General features: G+C 46.3%; 1 protein-coding gene across 4 annotated transcripts in view; it reads left to right on the forward strand.

Moving 5' to 3' along the window:
• The window catches only part of Rarb (retinoic acid receptor beta), a 648,568-nt gene that overhangs the window by 511,455 nt on the left and 112,040 nt on the right, over window positions 1–25,073 (forward strand). For all 4 annotated transcript variants that reach the window (XM_041662944.1, XM_041662945.1, XM_041662946.1 and 1 more), the window contains one exon: window positions 15,301–15,449. In XM_041662944.1, the coding sequence (XP_041518878.1) occupies window positions 15,301–15,449 (149 nt within the window). The remainder of the gene's footprint in view (window positions 1–15,300; window positions 15,450–25,073) is intronic.

Here is a 25,073-nt window from a genome sequence, read left to right on the forward strand (position 1 = left end):
GTTGACAAAAGACTAACAAGCACAACGTACAGTACTCATTAAGTAAGCCATGCTCCCCAATGTCTTATTGTGGAAAAATAAACTTAAGGGCAGAAAAGTTGAAAGTATTTTCAGTGAACAACCAGATGTTACCGCTATCTCTGCCATCGGACATGTTTACGGTGTTGGTTTGCTTCCTTTTGTACGCACAAGTACATGCCCGTGAACATGTGTGTGCAAGTGTGTGCTTGAGCATGTGTGTATGTGTGTGTGTGTGTGTGTGTGTGTGTGCATGTGTGTGCATGTGGTTCTGCACCAGATCTCTGAGATCACACAATGTATGTTATATCTCTTTTGTTATCAAGGCTGGTATAGTTCTTGGTCCACTATGAGCAATGAACTGTGTGCTGTGAAGCAGTGGAGATGTTGAGGTCCACATTCTTTTGTGTATCCCATACCAATGCCCTTCAGTGGAACCTTCCCTATGACAGAAGCAATGCGTTATCACACGTATTGTCGTCTTGAGTTACCTGTGGCTCCTGGGCCTCTGCCATTATAGCTAACACATCCGAGGAAGGAAATTTTGAATTTCATTTTTATCAGAAGTAGTTTAACTTCCAGTAACTATGTGGCCCAGTGACCCAGCAGAGCTCTGCCTGCTTCAGCACTGATTGCGCTTCTGTTTGCCTCCCTTTTTCCTTCAGCCGTCTTCTCTTCTCTTTTCGTGCTATTAGCAAGCTCTAATTATCCCCTTAAGTAGATGGCAAACAGACCACAGGAGAATGTAAACAGAGTTGCAGGGCTGGGAGCTCAGTCAAATCTTGAATTGCTTTTCCCTCTGAGACTAACTATTCTCTGGGCCTGGAAAGGCTTCCCTCTTACTTTGTAGAGGACCTCATGGGTTGCGCTCCAGATTACTCTAGCAGGTGTATCATGTGTCCATCTCAATCCTGGGTTTGCAGAAGACACAGTATTCCAGAATCTTTCAACCACTTTCCATTCATGTTCGACCTCTCAATAAGCCTCCAAAGCAGAGAATGGACTGTACTCTGTGGAAGCCTGTCGTTGTTTCTGGAAAGTTCCAACCACTCTCTTCTATAGGCGTTTCCCCCAATGCATCATTTGCGCATTGTCTGTAACCCAGGACCTGGCACACAACGGATGCTCAGAAATATGCCAGGTGTAGTTCACTGGAAATGAACTTGGATTGCAGAACCCCTCAGGTGGTCTCTGTCTTTGGTTGTTTAGATATTTGGTGGTTACTCAAACCATAGGAAGTGATACCAAGGCAGCTGCCAAAGCTGAGGTAGTTCCTGCCTGCTGCCGCAAGACCTTATGAGTGTAATCTGGGAAACTGAGAACAGGAGCTGATTTCTTGTGGCTTTGGGCACTTCCAGTTGGTGGCAGCGGCAGCGTAATTTTTTTTTTTTTCTGATGGCCTTTCCTGTTCATGAAGATAATACCACTCCCCTCTTCCTCCCCTTCCACCCATCCCTGGAAGGTGTGAAGAAAGAAAACAGAAATAAAGCTAAAGCTCAAACTCGGAGACACTTGACCAAGTTTACTTCCTGCCTCAATGCCTTCAAGCTGTGGCTGTCCTTACTGAAACAAGACCGTCCCATGATTACAGTGTTTACAAGGCTCACTGTGAGCTGGCACTTCTAGGAGGTAAGGGACCAAGGAGGAAGGCGCTCCTGCTGCCCTCATCTTCCAGGAGAGCGTTTGTGGGTAAGAGGGAAGCAGAGTTGACTCACAGTGACTGAGGAGCCGTGTGGATGCTGGGGCCCTCTCACCTGTGTGAGGGCAACCTACAAGACACTGTGCCAACCAGATTCAAGACACTCCCATTTACTGAATGGGGAGGGCAGGCAGGAAGGACTGGGAACCTCAGGACCCACAGAGCAAGTGCTCCCATGTGAAAGAAAAAAAAAATACATTTTTAACAAAATGGGCAGTTGCTCTAATTGCTGTGCCCTACTGTTCAGCTCCCTCTATGTCCTAATTCATTAAATTATGTGCACACACAGGCTTATTATTTACAGATGTTTGCACTTTTAACTGGCTCATAGGAAACAGATGTTTCACAAAAGGTAAACAGGCCAGTGATGTGAGCCCTCCTCTAGTGGGTATCAAGTGAGCCTAACGACCCGTTAACTCAGGCCCTCTGCGATGATTGCTCATTGCGGAGTCCAGCGTGGGGAGAAGAATTCGCTCCCCCCACGGGAGAAAGTAAAACACAGCCATCCCATAAAGACGACATCTGCAACCCTGGGGAGGATGTACAGGTGACAGGCAGGTGGCATCTGCCCACAAGCTCACTAGACGGGCTGGCGAGTTTTATAAGCAATTTGGGAAATAGGAAGGCAGCCCAGTGAAGAGGTTGTATTCCAAGGCTTGGGTCCACGTACCCCTGGATGAGAAGCCCTACCACTGATAGAAATGACCCGATAAAAGTGAACTTCATGATGCCTGGTGCGGTGGCACACCGCGACACTCCCAGTGCTCAGGAGGCAGAGAGGGGAGATTGCTATGAGTTCAAAGCTACACGGTGAGGCCCCGTCTCAGGAGCAGAGCAACACAGCGAAGGACCGGCATGACTAGTTTGTCACCTTGTCACATACTGGGCAGAAGCAGTAGAGACGTTAAGTGGACAGTGATTTTAAATCTTCAGAATTTGGGGGAGCAATGATGATCTCTCCAAAGTGCACGGTGAAACACATTGTTTATGAATTGCCAAGGGTTCTCTGCGCAATCAAATGAGAAATTAGCAATAAGTTTGTCCATATCAGATCGTTCTGTACACTGGAACCTGGAAACAGCCACAGCCAGGGTGGAAGATGGGATATGAAATATTAAGGGACGTATCAGGTTTATTGCATATTTGACCATGAAAGTGCATTTTATTTTGTCGTATGGACCTTTAAAAAGTCCATATAATGGATTAAAGGTATTAAAACGCCCACATTCTGCCTGGCTGTAGGCCAGAAAGCAGACATGAAAAATAATCCCACTAGACAGAAGACGCAGGAAGGAATTCGAAAATGTATTTATGGCAAGCATGTTGACCTCTGTGACTAATAAAAATGTATCCACGAGGTGAGCTTTGCAAAAATGTCAGCCCCTTACAACACATTGTGGTGACAATGTCTTCCAAACATGGCCAGTTCTCTGTGACATATGGCTGTCGCTCTCTCTCTCTCTCTCTCTCTCTCTCTCTCTCTCTTCTAGAAGTGAGGGAATTCATGAATTTTATCCTAACTCAGGAGGGTGCTGTTAGTGGGAGGAGTCTTAATTTAGTTTATCTTTAAGTGCCGGTCAGCAGATTAGCTTAATCTGGGCCATGGCCAGGCCACACCTATCCGTCACATTCTGCGGATGGCTGCACACTCCCTCGGCAGCAGAGTCCAGCTGCTTGGACAGAAGCTGTGAAGCCCATAGGGCCTGAAATGTTTACTGTGTGCCATTTGGTATGGACAACTTTGCTTTCAGACTTAGAAATCAAGCTGGACCTGGTGGGTCCTGCCTGTAGTCACTGTGTTTGGGAGGCGGAGGCGAAAGAATCACCTTGAGTTCCAGGTCAGCCTGGACCTAGTGAGACCCTGTCTCAAACAAACCAACAAACCCTATAAGACTGAGATTACCTACAATAAAGAGCAGTGGGGATGTGCCTTATGATTACAAGGCTTACATGGGGATATGAGAAGGCGGGTACTAACTCAAGCCAGTTTCTGTCTGCGAGTCCTAGGCCACAGTATGGAGGCTCTAAGCTGTGACTTCCTTGCTTACAGTCCTTCCTGTGACCTGACCTGATCAGCTCTCCATCACCCTTGTCATCAGAAGGCATATAGGGCAGTGCAGTGACAACATCCTGCCAATCATCTGCCAATGCAGAGGATGACTGTCCCCAGGGCAGATCCCATCAGCTGAAGGCAGGTTAGAGTCGGCTCGCTCTCTTGGGTGTTATGGGCCCCACCCACATCTTGGGAAAGTCAGGCAGCAAAGCTGCTGTGTGGCCCAGTGATGCTCCCGTGTGTACAAACAGCCGTGGCCCATCACATCCTCCACTTCCTGGTTCCGGCAGGCTGGCTGCTGTTTTCCAGGTGTCTGTCTGTGTCAGCCTCTCCCAATAACTTGCTTGGTGAGAACTCAGCTACAGCTGCCTCACACTGGCTAGTCATGCCTGCCCCTGCTGCCTTGTCCACCCAAATAGTTCGTTATTTATTTGTGTATCGTTTATTTATTTTTATAGGCTGGGTACCACTTTTTGCCCAGGGTAGCCTTATACTAACAGCAATCCTCCTGCCTCAGAACCTCATCCCAAGTGATGGGATTATAGATATGGACTCTGAGGGTGCTAGGCATCCTGGACTAGAGAACTGCCAGAGAGAACCCCTGGGGAAAGCAGCATCACAGAACTTTGGAGAGGTGAACAGGGCATAGAAAGAAAGGGACACACAGTGAGAAATCAGAGGACCTGGCTTGCTCACTTACATTGCCCCAAAGACTCTCTCAGCTCTGTTAGGAAATTACTATGGAGGGAGACAATAGGAGAGAAGGGCAGCCAAGCAAGATAGGACGCCAATGTCCAGGAGGAAGCTTGGAAGGTGAAGAACATTGACGCCCCTGTCCCCAGAGTCACCCTGCCTGGGTGGCACCACTCTGTTCTGCTCAGGCAATGCGCCAAGTGCTTTACAGTGTGTCTTTTAATATTTGCAATGACTCAATGAGGGGCATGCTGTTGTTTTATACCAGTAGAAAGTGGGGCTTGGAAAACCTCGAAAAAGTTAAGGAGAACCAAAGTCTCAAGCTGGGCAACGATGCACATGGCTTTGAATCCAGGAAGGCTGGCTCAGGGGCTCCTACTTTCAACCCTGCACCTCAATCAAGCCATCTGTAAAAATGGACAGATTTTCAGATTATCCAAGAAAGCCCAAGCCTTGGGGGTTGCTCGCAGTTAGAACATTTTGAAGTTTCCTTAGCAGTCCTTTAAGAAAGAAGTAAGACAAAGACACTTTGAAATGAGCAGCTCCCTCTCATAAGGGAGCCCAGTTGAGGAAAGGGGGGCCCGGCCACGGAGTCCAGCCAGGCTATATGGTAAGCTGGTGACTGCAGAAACTCGAGTGGATCTGAAGGAAACACCAGCACCTGTAAACCTGTGGTTGCTGTGGAACTGGGCTCCATCAGTAGCAGAACTTCCACGCTTGTCACCTCAAGGCACAAGAGGGATGAGCACCGTGTCCAGTGCCTCAGCTCCTTGCCAGATCCTGTTGGGGAGGAGTCATCCAGCTCCTGTATGGGACCTTCCACTTCAGCTGACAGCGGCAGTGGAGGCCATGGGCTCTGCTTTCTGACTCTTGCTTTTATTCCTGCACCAAGTAAACTGGAAAAGTGGCGCCTGCAGGGGTGAGGGGGAACCCTGATGTGCCAGTGGCCTGCCTGCAGGGGCAAGGGAGACCCTGACATGCCAGTGGCCCGTTTGCAAGGCCCCTTCCTGCGCTGACTGCTCAGGTCCCCAACCTAGGAAGGAGAAAGGTGTCATGCCCACCCCCCCCCACCCCCTGTCTTCTGATTTCTTAGTTTTCCAGTTTGTACATTGTGCCAACTGGGAGTCTGTCTGACCATCTATCTATTTGACTCTAACATTTAGGGACCTCTAAAGAGCATATCAACTGTCTTCTCTTGAATCCCTGGCCAGTACTCTTGAATCCAAGGCCAGTCAAGTCTAAAGTCCTATCCAGCACGGTTCCCTGACCTCCAGCAACTTGCCTGTCTGCCTTGTGCCCCAGGCTTCTTGCTTCTAAATGGCTCCTACACCCAGTGCTCTCTAGGCTTCCGCTAGGAATTAACACATGTAAAAAGCTTAGAGCAGAATGTAGGTGACTAGCATACCACCACTTAAATGTAACCTGGTACTATGGCTTGGTGCAGTTATTGGCTCAGCTCCAGAGGCTCTTGTCATTCTTGTGGTGACACATAGACTTTCCCCCTCTGCCCCAGCACTCCAATAACCAAGTGGGAGTGACTTTCCCTGTGTGTTTCCACGCCTCTTCCTCACGGTGGCCAATAAGGAATGCACTCACAGAGGCAGTGAGCATGCATCCCCCAGTCCTCAGAGTGGACACTGAGCATTGCAGCAAAGGCCAATGTCCTCCATCTTGCCAGATAGCAATGGACTCCCATGACTCTCCTCACCTAGCTCAGCCTTTTCGGCTCAGCACTCCGTAATCTGGGCTTCATCACGTCGGGGAAAGGCCTTCAGTGGGCACTATGAGATGTCTCCTCCAGGGTGCCAGAGTCTTTCATCTCCTTTCATAGAGAAATCGGGCACAGCTCTGACATGAGAGTTGGTTACAGAAAAGAAGCACAGAGGGGGCCCCTCGAAAGTCACAGTGAGAGCCAATAGGGCAGGGAAAAGAGGATTCCCGATCATGGCTTTATACAAGACTGTAACTGCATGGCTCCGGGGGGTGGGGGTGGGGAAGGAGAGCTTGCTATGCTAATATATTACAAGGAAGGCATAAGGAGGTTCAGTCAGTCCTCCATCAGCTCTGAGTCACCTTGGTGGTCACTGGTCTTAGCTGTGGCCTCAGCAGCTTGCTGTTCTGTTTGCCCCCTTATTTGTTATTCCTACAGCAGAGGCTGCTGGTCCCCCCATCTCTCCAGCAGCGGCCCCCATTGCAACAGCCTAGACTACTACGGTGTCCCCACAGAAACCATTGGTGATGATTAAGAACACTGCTCTAGAAAAAAGAAGGTGGAAAGGTCCTACCAGTTAGCATATATTGAGCCTTTACTGTATACCAGCCTATTAGTTAGCATTTATTTAGCCCTTGCTGTATTGAGCCCTTAGTATATGGAAGTCCAATGGTTATCATTTATTGAGCCCTTCCTGTATGCCAGGCAAGCTCCAACTATTGCTTCCCTTTCATCAACGAGAATTTTAGGAACATTTGAATTTTCAGGAAGGAAACACTGGGGCTCAGAGAGGTAGAGAAAACCCAACAGTCATTGTGGGAAAGAGAGAGGCGGTCCGGCTGACCTGGCAGCCGAGCCTACAAACGCCCTTCGGCTCCACCACGAAGTCCATGCAGACTCGTGATGTCATCAAGAGAACCTGGACTATGAGAATTCAATGAGCCTATGTGATTTTAGACTGTAAATATTAGGTATACACCTGTAAGAAATAACACCGAAAAACTCAAGGGAATGGATATGCAGCCAAGCAGAGCACTGTTTCTGTGAAGAAATGTTTGCTTAAATTCCTGTTGGAGCTTCCTCAGAACATAACAATGGGCAAAGGATTTCAGTGTTGCCTCCTGAAAATTATCTCTCCACTACTTTCATTTTTTCTCCTCTTAACTTTTATTCTATGTTTTGAGACAAGAGCTAGCCTGGACTCTCTGTATGTAGCACAGGCCGGCCTCAAATTTATAATGCTCCTGCTTCGGCCTCCTGAGCGCCACAATTGCAGATGTGAGCCAGCACAGCCAGGTTTCTTGTTACTTTTTGTAAGGCTGATGGCCAACCTGGCTTTCACACGTATTTATCATGCACAAATAAAGACGGTGTTTGCACGATGGACACTTTAATACTCCCATTTTCGTCTAATTTCCACTTGGGAGATTTGAGCACATAGAACAGGGTCCGTACAATAGCCACTTTAAAAGTTAAGAGACTCCTAATTGAGAAATAGGATGTGGACTGGAACCATGTAGCATTGGGGAAAAACTCTCTAGGGGACCTTAATATTGTGACACAAGTAGTTCCATGCTGGCCTGACTCCTGAGGCTGTTCAGCATGTGTTCTCTCAATGCAGCTCCCATTCCAGTGCCTCCAGCCGGATCTTTAATACGCAGTTAGAAGCATCAGCCTGTCATGCTTTTCCAGGAAAGTCTATCTGAACCCTGCGCTGAGCTGACATCGCATGTCCCAGGAAACAGCATCACAGAGAACACCTTATAAGGTGTTCCATGAAGTGGGATGGGTGTGATGAAGATGACATATAGGTGTCACGCATGTTGTGGTCTCTTGTGAAAATATGACATCACTAACCGTGGTAAAAGCCAGTCCCAGGAGTGTTGTCTCCTGCTGGGGGTGGTGAGCTCAGTCATATGGAGTCGGAGGTCCCAGAGTTTCACTCTCTCTTTGAGGCCCAGAGCTCGGTCATGTCAGTGTTGAGAAATCATGCATGTGGATGAAAGAAAGAGGGTTTCGCAGCTCCACCGTTTTCACATGAGTGACTCTCAGCAGACAAAGCCCAGTGAAATCCCAGGCCGAAAAACAAGCAAGAGGGGTGGAAAAGGACGCAAAAAGTGAGTTTTCAGGACAGTGATTCTGTCTCATCAGAGCGTGGAGCCCTGCTCCGCCCTCCCTGTGGTTTTGGGAAGGAGTAATGGATTAGCGGGATCAGGAACATAGTAAGTGCTCAGTAGACAATAGATACGGTTCCTGCAGGTTCCTTGCTGATAACTTTGAGCCCAGCGCTGGCTGGAAGCCACAACCAAATGCGTGAGAGAGAAGAAGGTTTCTGGTTTATGGCAAGCTAATCCCACAGAGCCTAAATCTTAACTCGTGAAACATTTACCTCAAGGTGCATAGGGAAGCTGATGGAGCTCCCAAGCCAACCAGACCCGGCAAAATGGAAGCAGGAGGCGGTGAGGACGGTGGGCACATATTTTCACGTAAAAGTATCTAAATATTAATGCACACAGGAATGTCCTAACGATAACCTGAATAAGGGCCAGGGGCTGTACTTTGAAAAGCAAAGATTTCTTCAGCGACTAAGAAAGTCTTCTGACTTTTGTCTTCGCCACCAAGCCTTTGCAACCCCTGCCGGTGTCCAGAACCTGTTTCATGTGTGGTCAGAGTAGGAGGGAGGTTCACATGCCTTCTGCTTCTCTAGGATCATTGCTGATCTGGGCAAGCACACACAGCGCCAGGGTCACCGGCAGGTTACTGAGTCAGGACGCCAAGGCTGGGGTGGGGTTTCCCTTCTCTGCCCCTCCTCCCTGTCCGGTGAAGCGTCCTCGGGCTCTACCACCGGAGGCCGGCGCTCCTAGCGAACCACACACTTGCTAGCCTCCCTTTGTGAGGCCAGGGAGCCTCCTCCCCAGGCCTGGTTGGTGCAAAGTCTCTCGCCCACTCCCGCCCCCACCCCCCACCCCCCACCCCCAGTGCATCCCCAAGCCTGCAAACGACGTGTTAACAAAAAGGCTCTGCAGGCTCGCTCGCGCATGCGCGCATGCAACAGCCAGATCTGGTTCTAATTACTTGTACTTTAGTTGAACTTTGGCGTTTCCTTTGACTTTCTCCCCTATGTATGTGAGACGAGCTGTGGGCTTTGCGATCCTACCGCGAATCCTCAGAAAAGTGGGGAGGGGGAGGGGAGGTGCTTTTCAGATTGGCTCTCTGGTGCCAACAAAAATCAAACCTAACTGGATGTTTTGACCAAATACAACGTCGCCATTCGCCCTTAATTAGCTGCATTGAGTCCTACCCGCCGACCCCAGAGCTAGGCTCCAAATTCTCCAGGGGCTGTGCAGGAAATGCCTTTTGCTTTACAGCTCCTTTTCCACGTAAGTATCAGCTGCCCCGAGGCTGCATTAAAATACTGTCTTAATCAGAAGGTTCTAGTAAAGAGGCAAGCCTTTCATGCCGCCTGATGCCCGCCTGCCTCTAATCAAACCGAACACAGAATCCTGTAATCTGTCAACAGGGGCTAGCGGGCTGTAAATTAGCTCTCTCAAAGGCCAAAGAATCTACAGAGCTCTTAAGTGTGCTATCTGCTCCTTAATCTAACCTTTAGAAACACGCCAAGCACGAAAGGAATTGTGAGGCAACTATCGTTGGGGACGTTCTGTATGTTTAAGGGACACTCAGGTGCTTTGTTGACACCAGGACATTTATACTGTGTTTTTCCAGGTGAGTCCCAGTTACCGAGAGCAACACCCACTTCACAGGCAGCTATGTTTAGATTCTTCTTCTGTTTTGTTTTAAGATTTTTTTTCTTTTTTGCTTTATTTGTGGACCAAGCCAACCCCTAGAGCTATGACAGTGTTTAAGAATGTTTCCTCAGGAGTAGTACTGGTCCTACTTTTTGTTGACCTAAGGGGCATAGACTTTATCAGACAACCTAGGTGTGCAGGTAGGAGCCCTGTGCTGACTGGGGTTCCGGGACCCCAGGAGCCTGTTGCCAGTCCCAGTAAGAGGGGTCAGAAACTGACAAGCCAGGGTTCGAACCTTTGACTGTGTCTGTCAGTTTCTAGCTGCTGCTTTGGAGGGATCTTTGCTTTTCTCTGTCTCTATTTTGTAGCCATTCCTTCTGGTTTTGGTTGTGATCAGTTCATGAACCGTGTGGGATTGGGAAGAGGCCCTTCACCACAGACCCACTGAAAAGCCACATGTTGAAGGCCGACACCTGCTCTCTTAGCTGTGAGGTGCTCCTGGTGTGGGGCGTGCTTTGAGGAACACTGGTAGGGAGGAATGAGACTGGGACAGCAGGGTTAAGAGTTCAAAGCCAACCTTAGCAAAATAGTGAATTTGAGACTAGCCTGAGCTACACAGGAGAATGTCTCAAAAACAAACAAGAAGAAAAAACAAAAAACAAAACAAACAAACAAGAAAACAGGATGGAAGGACGAAAGGAAAGCCGGGAGAAGGGCAAGGCCAAGAAATCTCTATGTTTTCAAAGACCAGCCTGTGTGTATTATAACAGTGTTTCAAAGACTCTTAGAACATGTTTGGCTCCATCTTAGTTCTCAAAGGCCCCAGTCTCCAAGATACATGTATTCCCAAGCAGGTCTGTCAGTCTCTCTCCTGCATGAAGATGAGCCCAGGCATTCTTCAACTACACGGCCTGGCTCCCCTCCTCTGCCCATACCGTAGCAAAGAAGCCAACAGCCTGTTTGTAGTTTGGAATATACTGTGGGTTGGGAAGACAGTGACCTAATGAAACAGAGTTCCACATTCGGTAGGGAAACAAGCAAGCAATGGATAAAAGCAGGAGTCCAGCGCCAGCTGGGAATTACTTCTTAAAGACAGACTCCCTGGTGTGGGGTCCACCAGGATGACTGCAGGACCCTTGCTTTACTGAATGACACAATAGGAGCCTCTCCCCCCCCCCCCCCCCCGGGAAGAGCGGAAAGCTGCTTTGGGGGGGGGCCCTTTGAGAATGCTGAATGAGCTAATACAGAACGCATTGTCTGCTGAGCCGGCAGAGGTTTCCAGCAAAAATTTTTATCATTCCGTGGACTGATTGTACTTGCCTGGAATAAGGAAGAAAATGTTTGAGGCCTCTCAAGGGCATTTGATGAATCCAACTCTAATTTAAAGGGACTAATAGATTATTGATTTAAGCAGGGTGACCGTGAGCAGATCAATGGCTAAGCCATCTGTATCCACCTTAAATACCAAAGGTGCCCAGTGAAAGGGGATCCACCTTAAATACCAAAAACTGTCCCTGGAAGGAGAGCTACCTTCTTCCCCGCACCCCCCCCCCCCCAAGAGTCCCACCTCTTTGTGAGAGGGAGGGAGGCAGGAAGAGGAACTCTAATAAACTGCACCAGAGTGTGTTTATGCTACATTGCTAAAGACCAAGTGATTCCATTGAACAAAGCCTCCGAGTCTTTTATCTTGGTGCCACATCCTGGTTTTCATTCTAGAACATGCCTTGGAATGTTTGCCTTCCGCCAACTTTGTTGCTACTGAAATCTGAAATTTTCACTTTATTCCCTTTGGTTTTGTGGCACTTTAAGCACTGTAGGTAACATAGAAGAGATATAAGACCACACACTACAGAAAAATATACAGGTTTTTTTTTTTTTTCCAGTACTAGGGATTCAACCCATGGACTCTTGTATGCTAGGCAAATGCCCTCCCTCTTAAAAATGTTTGGGGATTTTGGATATCTCCAAGCCTCACCGTGATCTTTACTATGTCTCACGCTTCTTGCGATTAGCTCATTCCCCATTTTGCTTCCTCACTGGGAAGATAAGACGCTGGGTTCCTTCAGTACAGGTATTTGAAGTGACATATTTATGGAAATTGCCACCCACTTTGGAAACTCAGGGCATGGCTGTGACAGCTGAGTCCAGCCCTGACAGGACTCTATTTACTCCAATCGTAGAGCTGCCAGAGCAAATGTTCCACAGAAGTTCATGCCTCCCTCACGTGAGGAAGAGAGTGTGAGCTAACGGTGGCTCTGGAGAGCTGTTGGTTCTTGTGGGGAAACCAGAAACATGCCCATCAGCCCAGCCTGAAGATGGGCATTGGAGGATGGCCGTGAATGTGGACAGACTTTCCAGAAGTCAATTTACCAGCCTGAATTAAACCCTAACAAAATCACGTTGAGACACAATCTCTATTCAATTTCATGATTACAATTCCGAGCATTGATCCCAAAGAAACAGATGGAAACACACTGAGATTGGCCATGAAGATGGTCATTGCAGGAAAAGTACTAAGAAGGAGCTCGAGCCATGATGCCATAAACCAAACTGTGCCCCGGTCTCAGTAGAATTCCACTTCAGTAAGCAAGCAAAGGCATTTGCGTGCACGGAAAGAAGTCTGGCCAGGATGTCCCAGAAGCACGAGGGGGTGTCTAAACGAAGAGACTGTGAGAGATGCATGTGCGCACTCACGCCTGAACTCTTACAATTTTGCAAAGATAGATGTGTTCATTTCAATAAGTACTGTTTTCTTGTGGATGCCATGATTTCTTCCCAGCTTTCAGAGGGACACTCAGAAGTGTGAGGGTGCCTTTCCTTTAGGGCTTGAGTGTGGTAAGTCTTTGAGACTTCTCAAGCCAGCCCCTCCCTGTCTGCTGGACTCCTGGCATCATTCACTACCTTTTCCTGAGCCAGGGCTTCCGTGTGCCAGAGAAGGACAAGACTAATGTCTTCATCACTGTCCTCAGATCTAACCTGTAAAGACCAGAGTGGATTTATCTACTGGGGCCCTAATGATTTTATTCCAAGATTCTCATGAATTATAAAAATACTATAATTCTAGTTGATTCCGTTCCAAAGGGCTAATTAGTTTTTTAAGGAAGAAATGAGCGTAAGAGTGCTTTTTGATTTCAGATTTTATCACTTTACTGCTTCAAAGAGCACTTAGTGTTTGAAAAGAGAAAAAAAAGGGAAAAGTTCATGAATTAGTTCAACCAGTGTTCATTGATCATCTGCTCTATATGAAGAACCCTAGTCTTGGCTCACATCTGTGAACTCTGCTGATGGGATTTCTGGCTCACAAAGATATGTGTATGTGTGTGAGGGGGGGATTCTAAAATATGAAGTTGTACATTCTAAATTTTGACAACAGTTAAAAATTTATAGAAAATAAGATAAAATAACAGGACACCATGACCAGAGATAAGGAGGGGCCATTTTGTTCTCTTTCTGTCATTTGGACTTGTGCTGGGGATTGATCCCATGATGTCACGCTTGCCAAGCAAGGTCTACCGCTGAGCGACCCTCTCTTCCACAGCAAGGACTCTTCAGAGAAGCCAACTCTGAGAGAGTAGCACTTCCTCTGAGATCTAAGAGATAAATAATAGCCAAGCCTGGATGGTCTTGGGGTTTGTAGGCGGGGAAAATGGTCAGCATAGGTATTTGCTCACTTGTCTGGGACAGGGTCTGGCTATGCTCCAAGCCTAGCCTAGAGCTCCTGGCATCGGGCCTCTGCCTTCCCTTCATGGCTGAAGCTATAGGCCCAGCTACAGAACCAGTGTCTTCGCATTGCTCTTTGAGTTTGTCTTGTTTAAAAGGCGAACCGTAAGCAATTATTTAGAACTCGACCAATGAGGGAGCCATGCAAGATGAGCCTCACTGAGGGAGGACATGTCTTGAAAAGCCCCCTGAAGAGCATGGTAAGGACTCTGACCTCAGTCGTGACTGTCGGAGGCCCCGTAGGCAGGTGACAGGTTAATTTTAACCTTTGAATAATTATCTTGCCGGCACCAATGCAAGGGTGGAGAGTGCAGACTCAGGGAGCTGGGGAAGACTCTGCTGCAGCTGAGAATGTTGGGCCCAGTGTGGGAGCTTCCAACTGAGACAGCATGGGGTTAGCAGCAGGCGCAGCCAGTGGAGGAACTTGGGTGCTATAAGTACAGTTACAGAAGAAACTAGCCAGGAAAGTGCCTCACTGGCACAATTACGAACGGTGTAACAACTAGAATCTTGATAATCTTTGGAAATACTCTGTGCCTTGTAAAGTGATTTGGAGGCTGGAAGCTTCTGGAACACCATTTGACTCCTTTCGATTGTCCTCTTCATATTTATGGTCTCTGTGTGCCTGCAGGAAGCAAGGGCCAGTTCCTGCTCTGACTTTGGTGGGAGAACATTCTGGTCCAAGCTTCACAAATTTCCATTTCAGTGGAGTTTGAGCTGTTGGATAATGAAAACGGGGATCGTGAGGTTTCTAGTCTGGAATCAAAAGCTAGGCTTGGTGGCATATGACTATGCCATAACATCAGGGAAACAGTGGCAGAAGAACTGGGAGTTTGAGGTTGATCTGGCCTATAATAATAATCCACTTTCTTAAAATAAATAAATACATACATACATGTACAGAATACAGATGTCCACAAGTTAGAAGTTACTTGAGTGTGACCTCCTCCATCTCCAGCACGAACACCAACTTAGGGCTTTATCGAAATGTACCTTTTGCTTGTTCCAAGCTGGCAGCTGCACTTTCTAAGCTCAGGGTTGCTGGTGCTGCAGGGTCAGGGCCAGCTCAAAGCAGTGCAGGGCTTCCCAAAGCCATGATTTTTACCCATTATGGCTCCATGGCAAAAGCTCAGCCACATATACCTGCAGCACTGGGCTTTGACTTCAACACTTCTTTATTTTGTTGTAATGAACAGACAAACAAACAAACAAATCATTTTTGGTTGCATGAGTAATAGCATCAGATAATACACCCACGACTAGATAAAGGAAAGCCAGGGGAAACAGAAGAGAGATCCAGGGCTTGTCCAAAGGGCTGACTTTGGACTTTGGTTCCACCCTCTCCCTGCTGGTCTTGGACAAGGCTCTCTGCCTGAAGGACCTGTGTTGAATTTCTGTTTCTCCTGGGTCACTTGGGATCCCTCGCCCTCATGGTGCCTGCGAACTTCAAATTAGATACATGTGAGGTTGCTTTTGCAAGGGGTCCTTCAACATCAGCCCTCAGGGGGCGGCAACTAGGACAACTGCTTCTGTGGGCTTAATCCTGCTAGGGTTATGGCTTAAGCTTGGAGCCGAGATGTTGGAAGTGATTGGGGAAAGCCTAAAGAAACTGAAATGTATTTCCTCTTGTTTCCCCTCCCTCCCTTCTCTACCTCAGCAATTGAGACACAGAGTACCAGCTCTGAGGAGCTCGTCCCAAGCCCACCATCTCCACTTCCTCCTCCTCGGGTCTACAAGCCCTGCTTTGTCTGCCAGGACAAGTCATCGGGGTACCACTATGGCGTCAGTGCCTGTGAGGGCTGCAAGGTGAGTAACCCAGTGCCTCAACTCCTCCTTTTCCCTTGGCACCAGTATGGCGTCAGTGCCTTAAGGGGTACAAGGTGAGCGCCCCAGTGCCTCAGCTCCTCATTTCCCCCTAGCTCTCATGATGTGACCTCCCCCATTCCAGAAGCAAGCTAGCCTGACAGCTACAGCATCACCTCCAGCTGGGCTGCAGCTTGGCTGCATCTCATGGTTTCTGTCACCTGCTTTCGTGTCTCTAGTTTAAAGTTCAGAAATGTCTGTAAATGAGTGACTGTGGCCAAACATTTCCTGGGCCTTTAAAATGCGCCACCACCACCCCCTGCCCCGGCTCTGCCAAGTTCTTTCTTGCTAAGAACCTTTTGAAGGAGTCCTAAGCAGCATGTCTCTGTTTCTCTTGGGACATGCCATCTGGTGTCTTTGTACTTCTATTTTATTTTTAAATGTATGACTGGCAGTCCACCGAAACAACTTGCAGAGAGCCAAGGTTGAAACTGGGATTTATCTCCTGGCTGCCTCCCTCAGCCCTGTGGCCTTTGAATTACGCTTTGATTCTCAGCTTGTACAGACTCGCTACTGTCGATGCACCGTAAATTCAGCGAAGCTGGATTAAAGCTCCTGCCCACAGAACCCTGGAGGCTGAACATGTGTCAGACAGGAGATGGCTGCTTTGAATCAGACTAGATAACGATTATCAAGCCCAGGAGGCATAGCTGAGTGAAAAGAGGTCCTTGTGATCTTGAGAAACCAAAAGAGACTCAGAGGCAGATGCGACGTATCCACAGAAATGTCTCCAAGGAACTGTGTTGTCTTGAGTCAGCCCTTCCCTAGATATGGAGCTGCTGTCTAGTGTGTTGTGCTGTTCAGGTGTGGTGTTTTATATCTAGACTGCATGATTCGCCTAGATTGTTAAGGCGCTAGGATAAAGTTATCCTACAGGCTCTGTGGCATGGGGCTTATCAACACGAACAGAACAGTTTTCTTGGTCAGACACCGTTGGTTGGCGCGTCAGTGATGGCTCGATATCTTCATGGCACAGCTCTTTTCCGTAGCTCACAGATCTGTGAAAGAAGTACACAAGGTGTCCAGAGCAACATGCCGAGAGCCAGATCAGCCAGGGCTCAGCCTAGTGTCGACAGGTCAGAAGACCCTTTATGGGAGCAGCTCTGAGGAGCCGTCTCAAGAAGTGGCTCTGGGGTGGGAGCCCCTGGCTTGTAGTCTATTTGCTTTCCGTATGAGCAGTACGGGCCCTGCTCTCCTCCTCAGTTCTCCCAGAATGGGTGCTTAATGGCATAGAATGAACAGACGTGTAAATATCACTCACTCCCACAAAGCAAGGACAAGAGTTTCCTCTTTTTATCAATCATTTTAAGAAATATGATATTTCACTGTGTAAAACCAGTTTTGGAAAATGCACGTTAAGAGTCCTGCTCTCCCTGGGAATGAGGGAGCTGCTTTCAAGTGACTCTCTTCCCTTCTGTCATTGCCAAGGTGGCAGCTTGCACTGGCTAAAGCACTTGTACTCATACACCTGCATCGTAGTGCTCACGGAAGCTGGATCTGTGTAAACACCCCTAACATTTGAGGGCTTCCGTGGAAAGCTGGGGCAGTCTGTCCACTTGTTGCATAATAAGAAAACAGCTCAGTCTGTGATGGTCATTTGAAATTTTAATTAATTTATTTTTTTAAATTTTAATTTATTTGCTATGTAGTTATTAGACAGGGTTGTTGCAAGGAGCTGCTTGTTCATTCCCAGCTGCCTAACCCCAAGATAATCACACAGAAACTATATTATTTAAAACACTGCTTGGCCAATTACTTAAGCATATTGCCAGCTAGTTCTTACATCTAGAATTAACCCATCTACATTATTTTATATTTTACCACGAGCAAGGTTCTGACATCTGTCTCCAGCAGGGCTACATGGCTTCTCTCTGACTCTGCCTTCTTTCTTCCAGCATTCAGTTTATTTTTCCCCACCTAGCTCTGTTCCCCTATAGGTCTGCTATAGGCCAAAAGCAGTTCCTTTATTAACCGACGATATTCACAGCATACAGAGGGGAATCCTGCATCACCTCCCCTTTTCTACTTAAATATAAAAGTAAGGTTTTAACTTTAACATAGTAAAATAACACATAAAAAACAAGTATCAAACAAGAATTACATTTACAATATTTATATCTACTTTATCTTTTATTGTACCTAAGGAAAATTATAATAACTATTCTTTATCTCCATCAAAGACTCCAGAAGGATATAATGTTACCTAAATAAACAATAAGTTCATTGCAAGCAACTTCCAAAATTCTAGAACTGACAGAGACATCTCACTGCCTGGACATCATCCAAAGTTCTGTACCATTGGGGCATCCAGTCTTCAGCCTAAGGCCCACAGTATCCAACAGATTTTTCCATAAACCAGGAAATTTCAAAGAAAGTTCTGCCTATATTGGCAGTTTGTCAGTCACTTTCTTCTGTGTCTTTCATAAATCAGGAACCCAGAAGGATCATCTCACCTATAGGCAAGTTCAGCAGTCGTTATTCTGTGGGTACTGCATGTCTAGTTCATCAGACAGTCCAGGCAAGAACAGTTTCTTGCCCAAATAGTGAACCAACTCCAGAAGGAGCCTCTTCGATGCCCATCTTTCTCTTGAAGTAATTGTTGCTGCCAGGAGCAGATGTGTCTCTGTCATAAAAGTCCTAACTTCTTAAAACATTTTAAATACTATATTATGTGGTCTTTGAAAGGTTTGAAGAATGCTTATCTGAAATACATCTCTGTACATCTAGAAAATCTAGCTAACGTGACTACAAGCTTGAGTACTATAGATAATTATCTTTTAACCTGTATTCCTTAATTATACATTACATTTTTAAAATGAGCTTCACAAACATAATACCTTAATCGAAAGCAGAAATATACATATAACAAAATTGACCTTAAGTTTGTATCAATAAACCAAGATCCATATCGATGTAAATCTCTGTATCATATCCCCCTTTAAATGTAAAAGAACATTTATAAACAATATTTGGAAATATGGTCATAGTTATTCTCCAATCTGCTTCTTGCTGTTTATTGGGTGAAGTAATTTTTTGAGAGGTATTCAAGGCAACCTTTCAGGGGGTCTTGGTCCATAAAACCATATGAATCTGAAAGCAACCTACAGGTTCTCATCCTCTGTGGAAATAAAAGAAGAACCTCTTTTCTAAAGGAACATATCCTTAGACTCAAATTTTGAATTCAAGATACTTTTGAAATATATATGTTGGTTTAGCTTAGCAGTCCCTAGAATCAAATGTCTCTCTGTAATCAAGAAATTCAAAGAAAACACAATAATATACATAATCTAGATTCTTTGTGAATTTTCCATCTTTACGTGGCTTGTTTTTACTCTATTGCTCTTTTTATAAGTTTAATATTTATTTTATTATCTTTACTCCATTAATCTATGACTGTCTATACTCTGTCTCTTTAAAGACTTTGTTTTATTTTTTTTAAAAAAAGACATTTACTTCCTTTTTTTTTCAGTAAAAACCATCCTCCTTCAATTCAGAATGAATTACTTAGAATAGCTAGTACAACATTGGACCCATTTCTCCTGTGTGGTTATGCAAGAGTAAAGATAGTTTCTTTTATTTTATTTTTTTTATAATTTTTTTTAATTTTATTTTACATTCTAACCACAGTTCTCCCTTTCACCCCTCCTCCCGCCCTATTTCACCTCTCACAAACTCATGCCTCATCCACTCCTCCTAATGGGTAAGAGAAAACTACAATCTAGATTCTTTCTCCACATAATGTCATGTTGTGGATCTGTGCATTGGCTCCCATCTGCTGCCAGAGGAAGCCTCTCTGATGATGACAGGACAAGCCAGCAATCTATGCATATAGAAGAATATCATTAGTTACATTTCATTGATTTTTTAAATATTTATATTTGTTTCTATCCTATGTCTCTATTTCGTTTTTTTTCTTTTTTCTTTTTTTATTATTTATTTATTTATTAAAGATTTCTGTCTCCTCCCCATCACCACCTCCCATATCCCTCCCCCTCCCCCAATCAACTCTCCCTCTCTCATCAGCCCAAAGAGCAGTCAGGGTTCCCTGCCCTGTGGGAAGTCCAAGGACCTCCCACCTCCTTCCAGGTCTAGTAAGGTGAACATCCAAACAGTCTAGGCTCCCACACAGCTAGTACGTGGAGTAGGATCAAAACCCAGTGCCATTGTTCTTGACTTCTCAGCAGTCCTCATTGTCCACTATGTTCAGTGAGTCCGGTTTTATCCCATGCTTTTTCAGACCCAGTCCAGCTGGCCTTGGTGAGTTCCCAATAGAACATCCCCATTGTCTCAGTGTGTGGGTGCACCCCTCGCAGTCCTGAGTTCCTTGCTCATGCTCTCTCTCCTTCTGCTCCTGATTTGGACCTTGGGATTTCAGTCCAGTGCTCCAATGTGGGACTCTGAAAAGACGTTTACTTCTTTTTATAACTCCCTGTACTCTTTTTCTTTTCTCTCCCAAGCCTACATACCTTTATCCCACACTGTGACCCATTTAGAGGCCTTTTGTGTCTGAATCTCTCCTATTGTGTATCTGCAATTCTTTACTGTCTTGACAAACTTTTAAAATGCTAAGCAGCTTGGTTGCAGCAGCTCTGGATGCTGGCTCCACTTCTCCCCACTTTCAAAATGGTGGAGGCATCATTACTGCCAGCTCTGGGACCAACAGGTAGGAGCCGTGCACTCCTAGCAGTCCTGATCCTGCAGCCTGCCTAAGCAGGGGGCACTGAGCTGCGGGCATGGTCTCAGCTACTTTCCCAAGTGGGCATACAAGCACCAGGGCCCAGAAACCTCACTCAAGTGCTCCATGGCCAGATTTCCAGAAAGAGTCAGAGTTTGTACCAGCAGCACAGCCCAGAAAGCTGGCATTTCAAAACCATGGCTTTGTTTTCTGCTACCGCTGAATCAGGAAAACCTCTCTTAAAGAAGCTGTGGCATGCCACCAGCAAATAGCAAGAAGCTGTGTTACACTCTGTATTTTTGTGTTTAGCATTCATTTTTAAGCTTGTTCAGGCTTTATGTGGATTTTAGTCCACCACGTTGGCGCACCAATTTGTTGCAAGGAGCCGCTTGTTCACTCTGGCCACTTAGCCCCAGAATGACCAAACAGAAACTATATTATTTAAAACACTGCTTGGCCAATTACTTAAGCATATTGCCAGCTAGTTCTTACATCTAGAATTAACCCATCTACATTATTTTATATTTTACTATGAGGCTCGTGGCCTACCAGCAAGGTTCTGGCATCTGTCTCCAGCAGGACTACATGGCTTCTCTCTGACTCTGCCTCCTTTCTCCCAGCATTCAGTTTAGTTTTTCTCACCTAGCTCTGTTCCCCTATAGCTCTGCTATAGGCCCAAAGTAGTTTCTTTATTAGCCAATGATATTCACAGCATACAGAGGGGAATCCTACATCACAGGATCTCACTATGTAGCCCAGGATAGCCTGGAACTCACAGTCACCCAGCTGCCTCAATCTCCTGAGTGTCAGGATTACAGACATTAGCTACCCCATCATCAAAAAACATGCCTCTTGCTTTCCAAACAATTTTCAGTTATCTCAAACCCCGAAATCTATAGGTGTGGCAGCTTCCTGCTTGCCCTAAGGCCAGGAAGGACGGCACCAGGCTTGTCCTTCCTCCCTCAGGCAGATGCCCGACCTGTAGGGTAAGCAGTTTGAGGCACAAATTGTTCTCATCAGCCACTGCTCAGCTAATTCTCTGACCTCCTGTTTTACTGTGGAATTCTGACTCTCTTTAGGAAAAACCCCAACAAAAATAAACCCACGCCAGCACAAATAGCTGATAAACTCAGTTAAGGGAACCTGAGTCTCGGGATGGGAAAACCTTTCACTAGAACCGTGATCTAGACCAGGTCATGGAGTTCCCAGCATAAGTGGAATTGGAACACTGGGTTCTGGAGGTGGCTGGATGCTGGCTAGCTTTCCCCTGGTGGTAGGGGAAAACTTTCCCTGCATTTGAGCTAGCTGAGAAAATAGTGCAGAAATTGAGAGAAATGAAAACAATGAGAAGGTAAAACAGTAATGTACCCTGAAAAAAATAACAAAATATTTAAGTACAAAATACACTCTTACTGGTTATTTAACACAGCAATATAGTCAGTGTCTGAAAACTAGAAAACAGCATGGTTCTTCTTCAGGGAAAAATCTGTTAAAAGTCAGTGTTTATGTGAATTTATAGATTGATTTTACAAAAATAAGCTGTTACATTGTATAACCAATTTTAAATGGCTTTTTATATTTATTTTTTTTTGTAGTCAAAATTTACCCAACTACATAGCTTCTTTGCTGGTACAATTAATACAATTTCTGGTGGTTATATTATAAATTATCTAATTAGCCCCTATTATCTAATAAGGCACTTCTGATTTGCATCTTCTATAAATAATACTTCATAGTTTTTGGTATACCTGTGGATAACTTAGTAACAAAAGACAGTATGTCAGTGGCTTTATACACATGGAAGGGTGTGTGAGCATGGGTGTGGGTGGTGGTGGGATTACTGGGGATTGAACCTAAGGCCTTGTGCATACTAGGCAAGCACTCTACCAGCTGACAAAATGCCTCTCCACCCTTCCTTTCACTCCTAAGGCTCTGGATACAAGTAGATAATATCAGCTTATGCTATTAAGCTACAAGCTGGACATGTTAGACCCTCTCCCTATTGACAGGAAGGTGATGGACTCATTACAGCGTCTCCTTTGAAGTCCCTCTGTTCAATTAGAGGTTTACAGGAAGGTGTGTGTGTGTGTGTGTGTGTGTGTGTGTGTGTGTGTATACATACATATATGTATCACTTCGACTACCAGCAAAGGCACTATTGACCCCTGGTTGATCTAGCTCTTCCCTGGTGAAGAAGGGTCACTATTCCAAATGGAGAGTCTCTGCTTGGAAGTAGGATTTCCAAATAAAATCGAGAACATTCTCTCAAGAACTAACAGAGGGTCAGGGTGCAGCTCAGCTAGCACAGTTCAATCCTAACACCGTGAAGCCCTAGATTCCATTGCTAGCACTGTTTAAACTTGGCTCTGTGGAACCTGCCTGTTCACTCGGGTGGGGGAGGCAGGAGGACCAAAGTCATCCTGGGCTACATGGAGATATTTAAGACCCTGCTTCAAAATAAATAAAGCAATGCCAGGAGTGGCTTCTGCCGTGTCTTGACGATGATCTTCCCATTATTGGTTAAAAAACAGAAAACAACTAAAACCCTCCATCTTCCTAAGGGACCAGGTGGCAGTGGCCGTCACCACAGCAGACACGATGATGGGCAGAACTTAATGAATGGGTGTGTTTCACCTCTGGGACAGTCAGCTGCTGCCATGTTGACACAACATCACCACGGCAACAAAGCCACTGGACACACCCTTGGGATGTCCCTTTAGGGGACTTCCAGTAGAGTGACATGCTTTCCAGGGCACAGAGAGAACAAGATGTGAAAGCATGGTTAGCCAAAGGTTTGGCAATATAAGATCATAAAAGAATATTATAAACGAAATGATAACCCAGAGGTACTGAGGACGTCTGGGACTCACTCAGCACGTGGGAAGCTGAAGCAGGAGGGTCCTATTTCCTTCACGACCAATCCAAATCCACCTGGGTTGCCGAAGACCCGCGGTGGTAAACTGCTCCTATGGAGAGCCCTATGGTAGGTATTTTCGGCTTTGGAGATGTAAGTCCTACATCAGGATGACTCAGTCCCGCTCCTCCAGCTAGCCACGGTGAGACAGGGCATAGAACAGGGATGGCGCTGCACCAACTGCTTCACATAAAGATCAAATAGCGGCCCAGGTTCCTGCGCTGTTCTTCCCCGACTCCTGCCACAGCGCCTGGTGGCACGTCCCTTCTCACAGCCTAGACCTCTAAAGCTGAAGCGAGCAGGCCGAACTGCCCTGCTGCATGAACGGCTGGCGTCTTCCTGTGCGGAATTCCAGCCGCTCACCTCACAGTGCCTATGTTCTCGTCGTCATGGGAACCCGCGGCTTGCTTCTCTTTGAGTTCCTCCCGATATCGCCCTGCGATAGGGTCGCTGCTGTATCCACGTTTCCTGCTGCCCAGCCCCAGTGCTTTGTGCCTGACTGGACAGTTCTCAGCAGTGCAGTTCTGGGAGGGTCTTACTCTGATGGCCAGGCTAAGGTCAGCCATTCTAACGTGGGCTTTCTCACGTGACCCAGATCCTGCTGAGATTCCCGTCCTTTTCCCGTCGCCATGTTGCCCTACCCTTTTAGGCTCAGCTCTGTTGCGCACAGTTGTGGGTGAGCTCTGACTAGAGATAAGGTCACCACAGATAGGCAAATACTTTTCTTCATTTATTTACTATAGGCAGAGGTTTCTATCTAGACCACCCATCAGCTCTGTCCCATCAGCCGCTCCCCCAAAGAACCACATAGAGACTTAATATTAATTATAAATGCTTGGTTGATAGCTTAGGCTTGTTTTTAGCTGACTTGTATAACTTAAATTAACCCATTTCTATTAATCCACGTGCTGCTCCAGGCTTGTTTATCTCATGAATGTACTTCCCATTCTATTCACTGCTCTGCTCCCTGTCTCACGGTATCTCCCTGACTCCACCCTTCTTCCCAGCATCCTCTCAGTTAGGCCCTCCTGCCTAACTTCATCCTGCCTAGCTACAGGATAGGTAGCTTCCTTATTAAACCAATCACAGTGACACATATTCACGCAGTGGAAAAGGGATATTCCACCCTTTACTTTTGCAGTGCTAGGGAAGCTCTCTACTGCTGAACTGCTTCTCTGGCTTTTTAACCTGTCATGAGACTGGTTACCAGTGTGCTTTCGTACCAACCAATTGCTTAACTGAGCCTTAATACAGTGAGTGAAGAGCTGGCCGAATTACCTAGCACAAGGAAAAGACAACTATGCTGGCATGTTTCTCCCTTCTGCTCCTGTCTTCTCTAGCATCCTGGGCAGGCATGTCTCTCCCGGTGACGAAACTCACGTTCATACTTAACCACTCTTTTCATTTCAGGGCCTATAGCAGGTAGGAGTGACGCATAGTGACCAGTCTTGTTTGCACAAGGATAAAGTCGTGCAGGTAGCAGAAAACTGTGCACCATTTAGGCCTTTGTTCCAGGAATCCGTTTAGCTCCACAGCAACTTTGAACACTCCGCAGACGAGGATGCTGAGAGGTTCAAGGTCTTGGCCAAGGGTATGCAGCTGGACTTTGTCAGGGCTAGGAAGAACTGTATCAGTTGTTACATCCCACCATTGACTTACACAAGGAAGTGGGCTGTAGAAGTACACCATGCTCAACACTCCCCCTCCCTGGGCAACTAGGTGAAAAACAAACATTCCTTTACATGCTGACAATTTTTAGGAAAAATAAATATCCAGGCAGAGTGGCACACCTAGAATCTTAGTAGTCAGAAAGCTGAGGCAGGAGGATCACCATGAATCTGAGGCCATCCTGGACCACACAATGTTCCAGGTCAGCCAAGGATACAGAGTAAGACCCTGTCTCAAAACAAAAATTAAAAGAAGAAAAAGAAGGGAAAGAAAGAAAAAGAAGGAGAAGGAGGAGAAGGAGAAGAAGAGG

Source organism: Microtus oregoni, unplaced genomic scaffold (genome assembly GCF_018167655.1).
Source record: "Microtus oregoni isolate MIOR12 unplaced genomic scaffold, Mior012 000013F_ref0000133, whole genome shotgun sequence".
Classification (NCBI taxonomy): Eukaryota; Metazoa; Chordata; class Mammalia; order Rodentia; family Cricetidae; genus Microtus; species Microtus oregoni.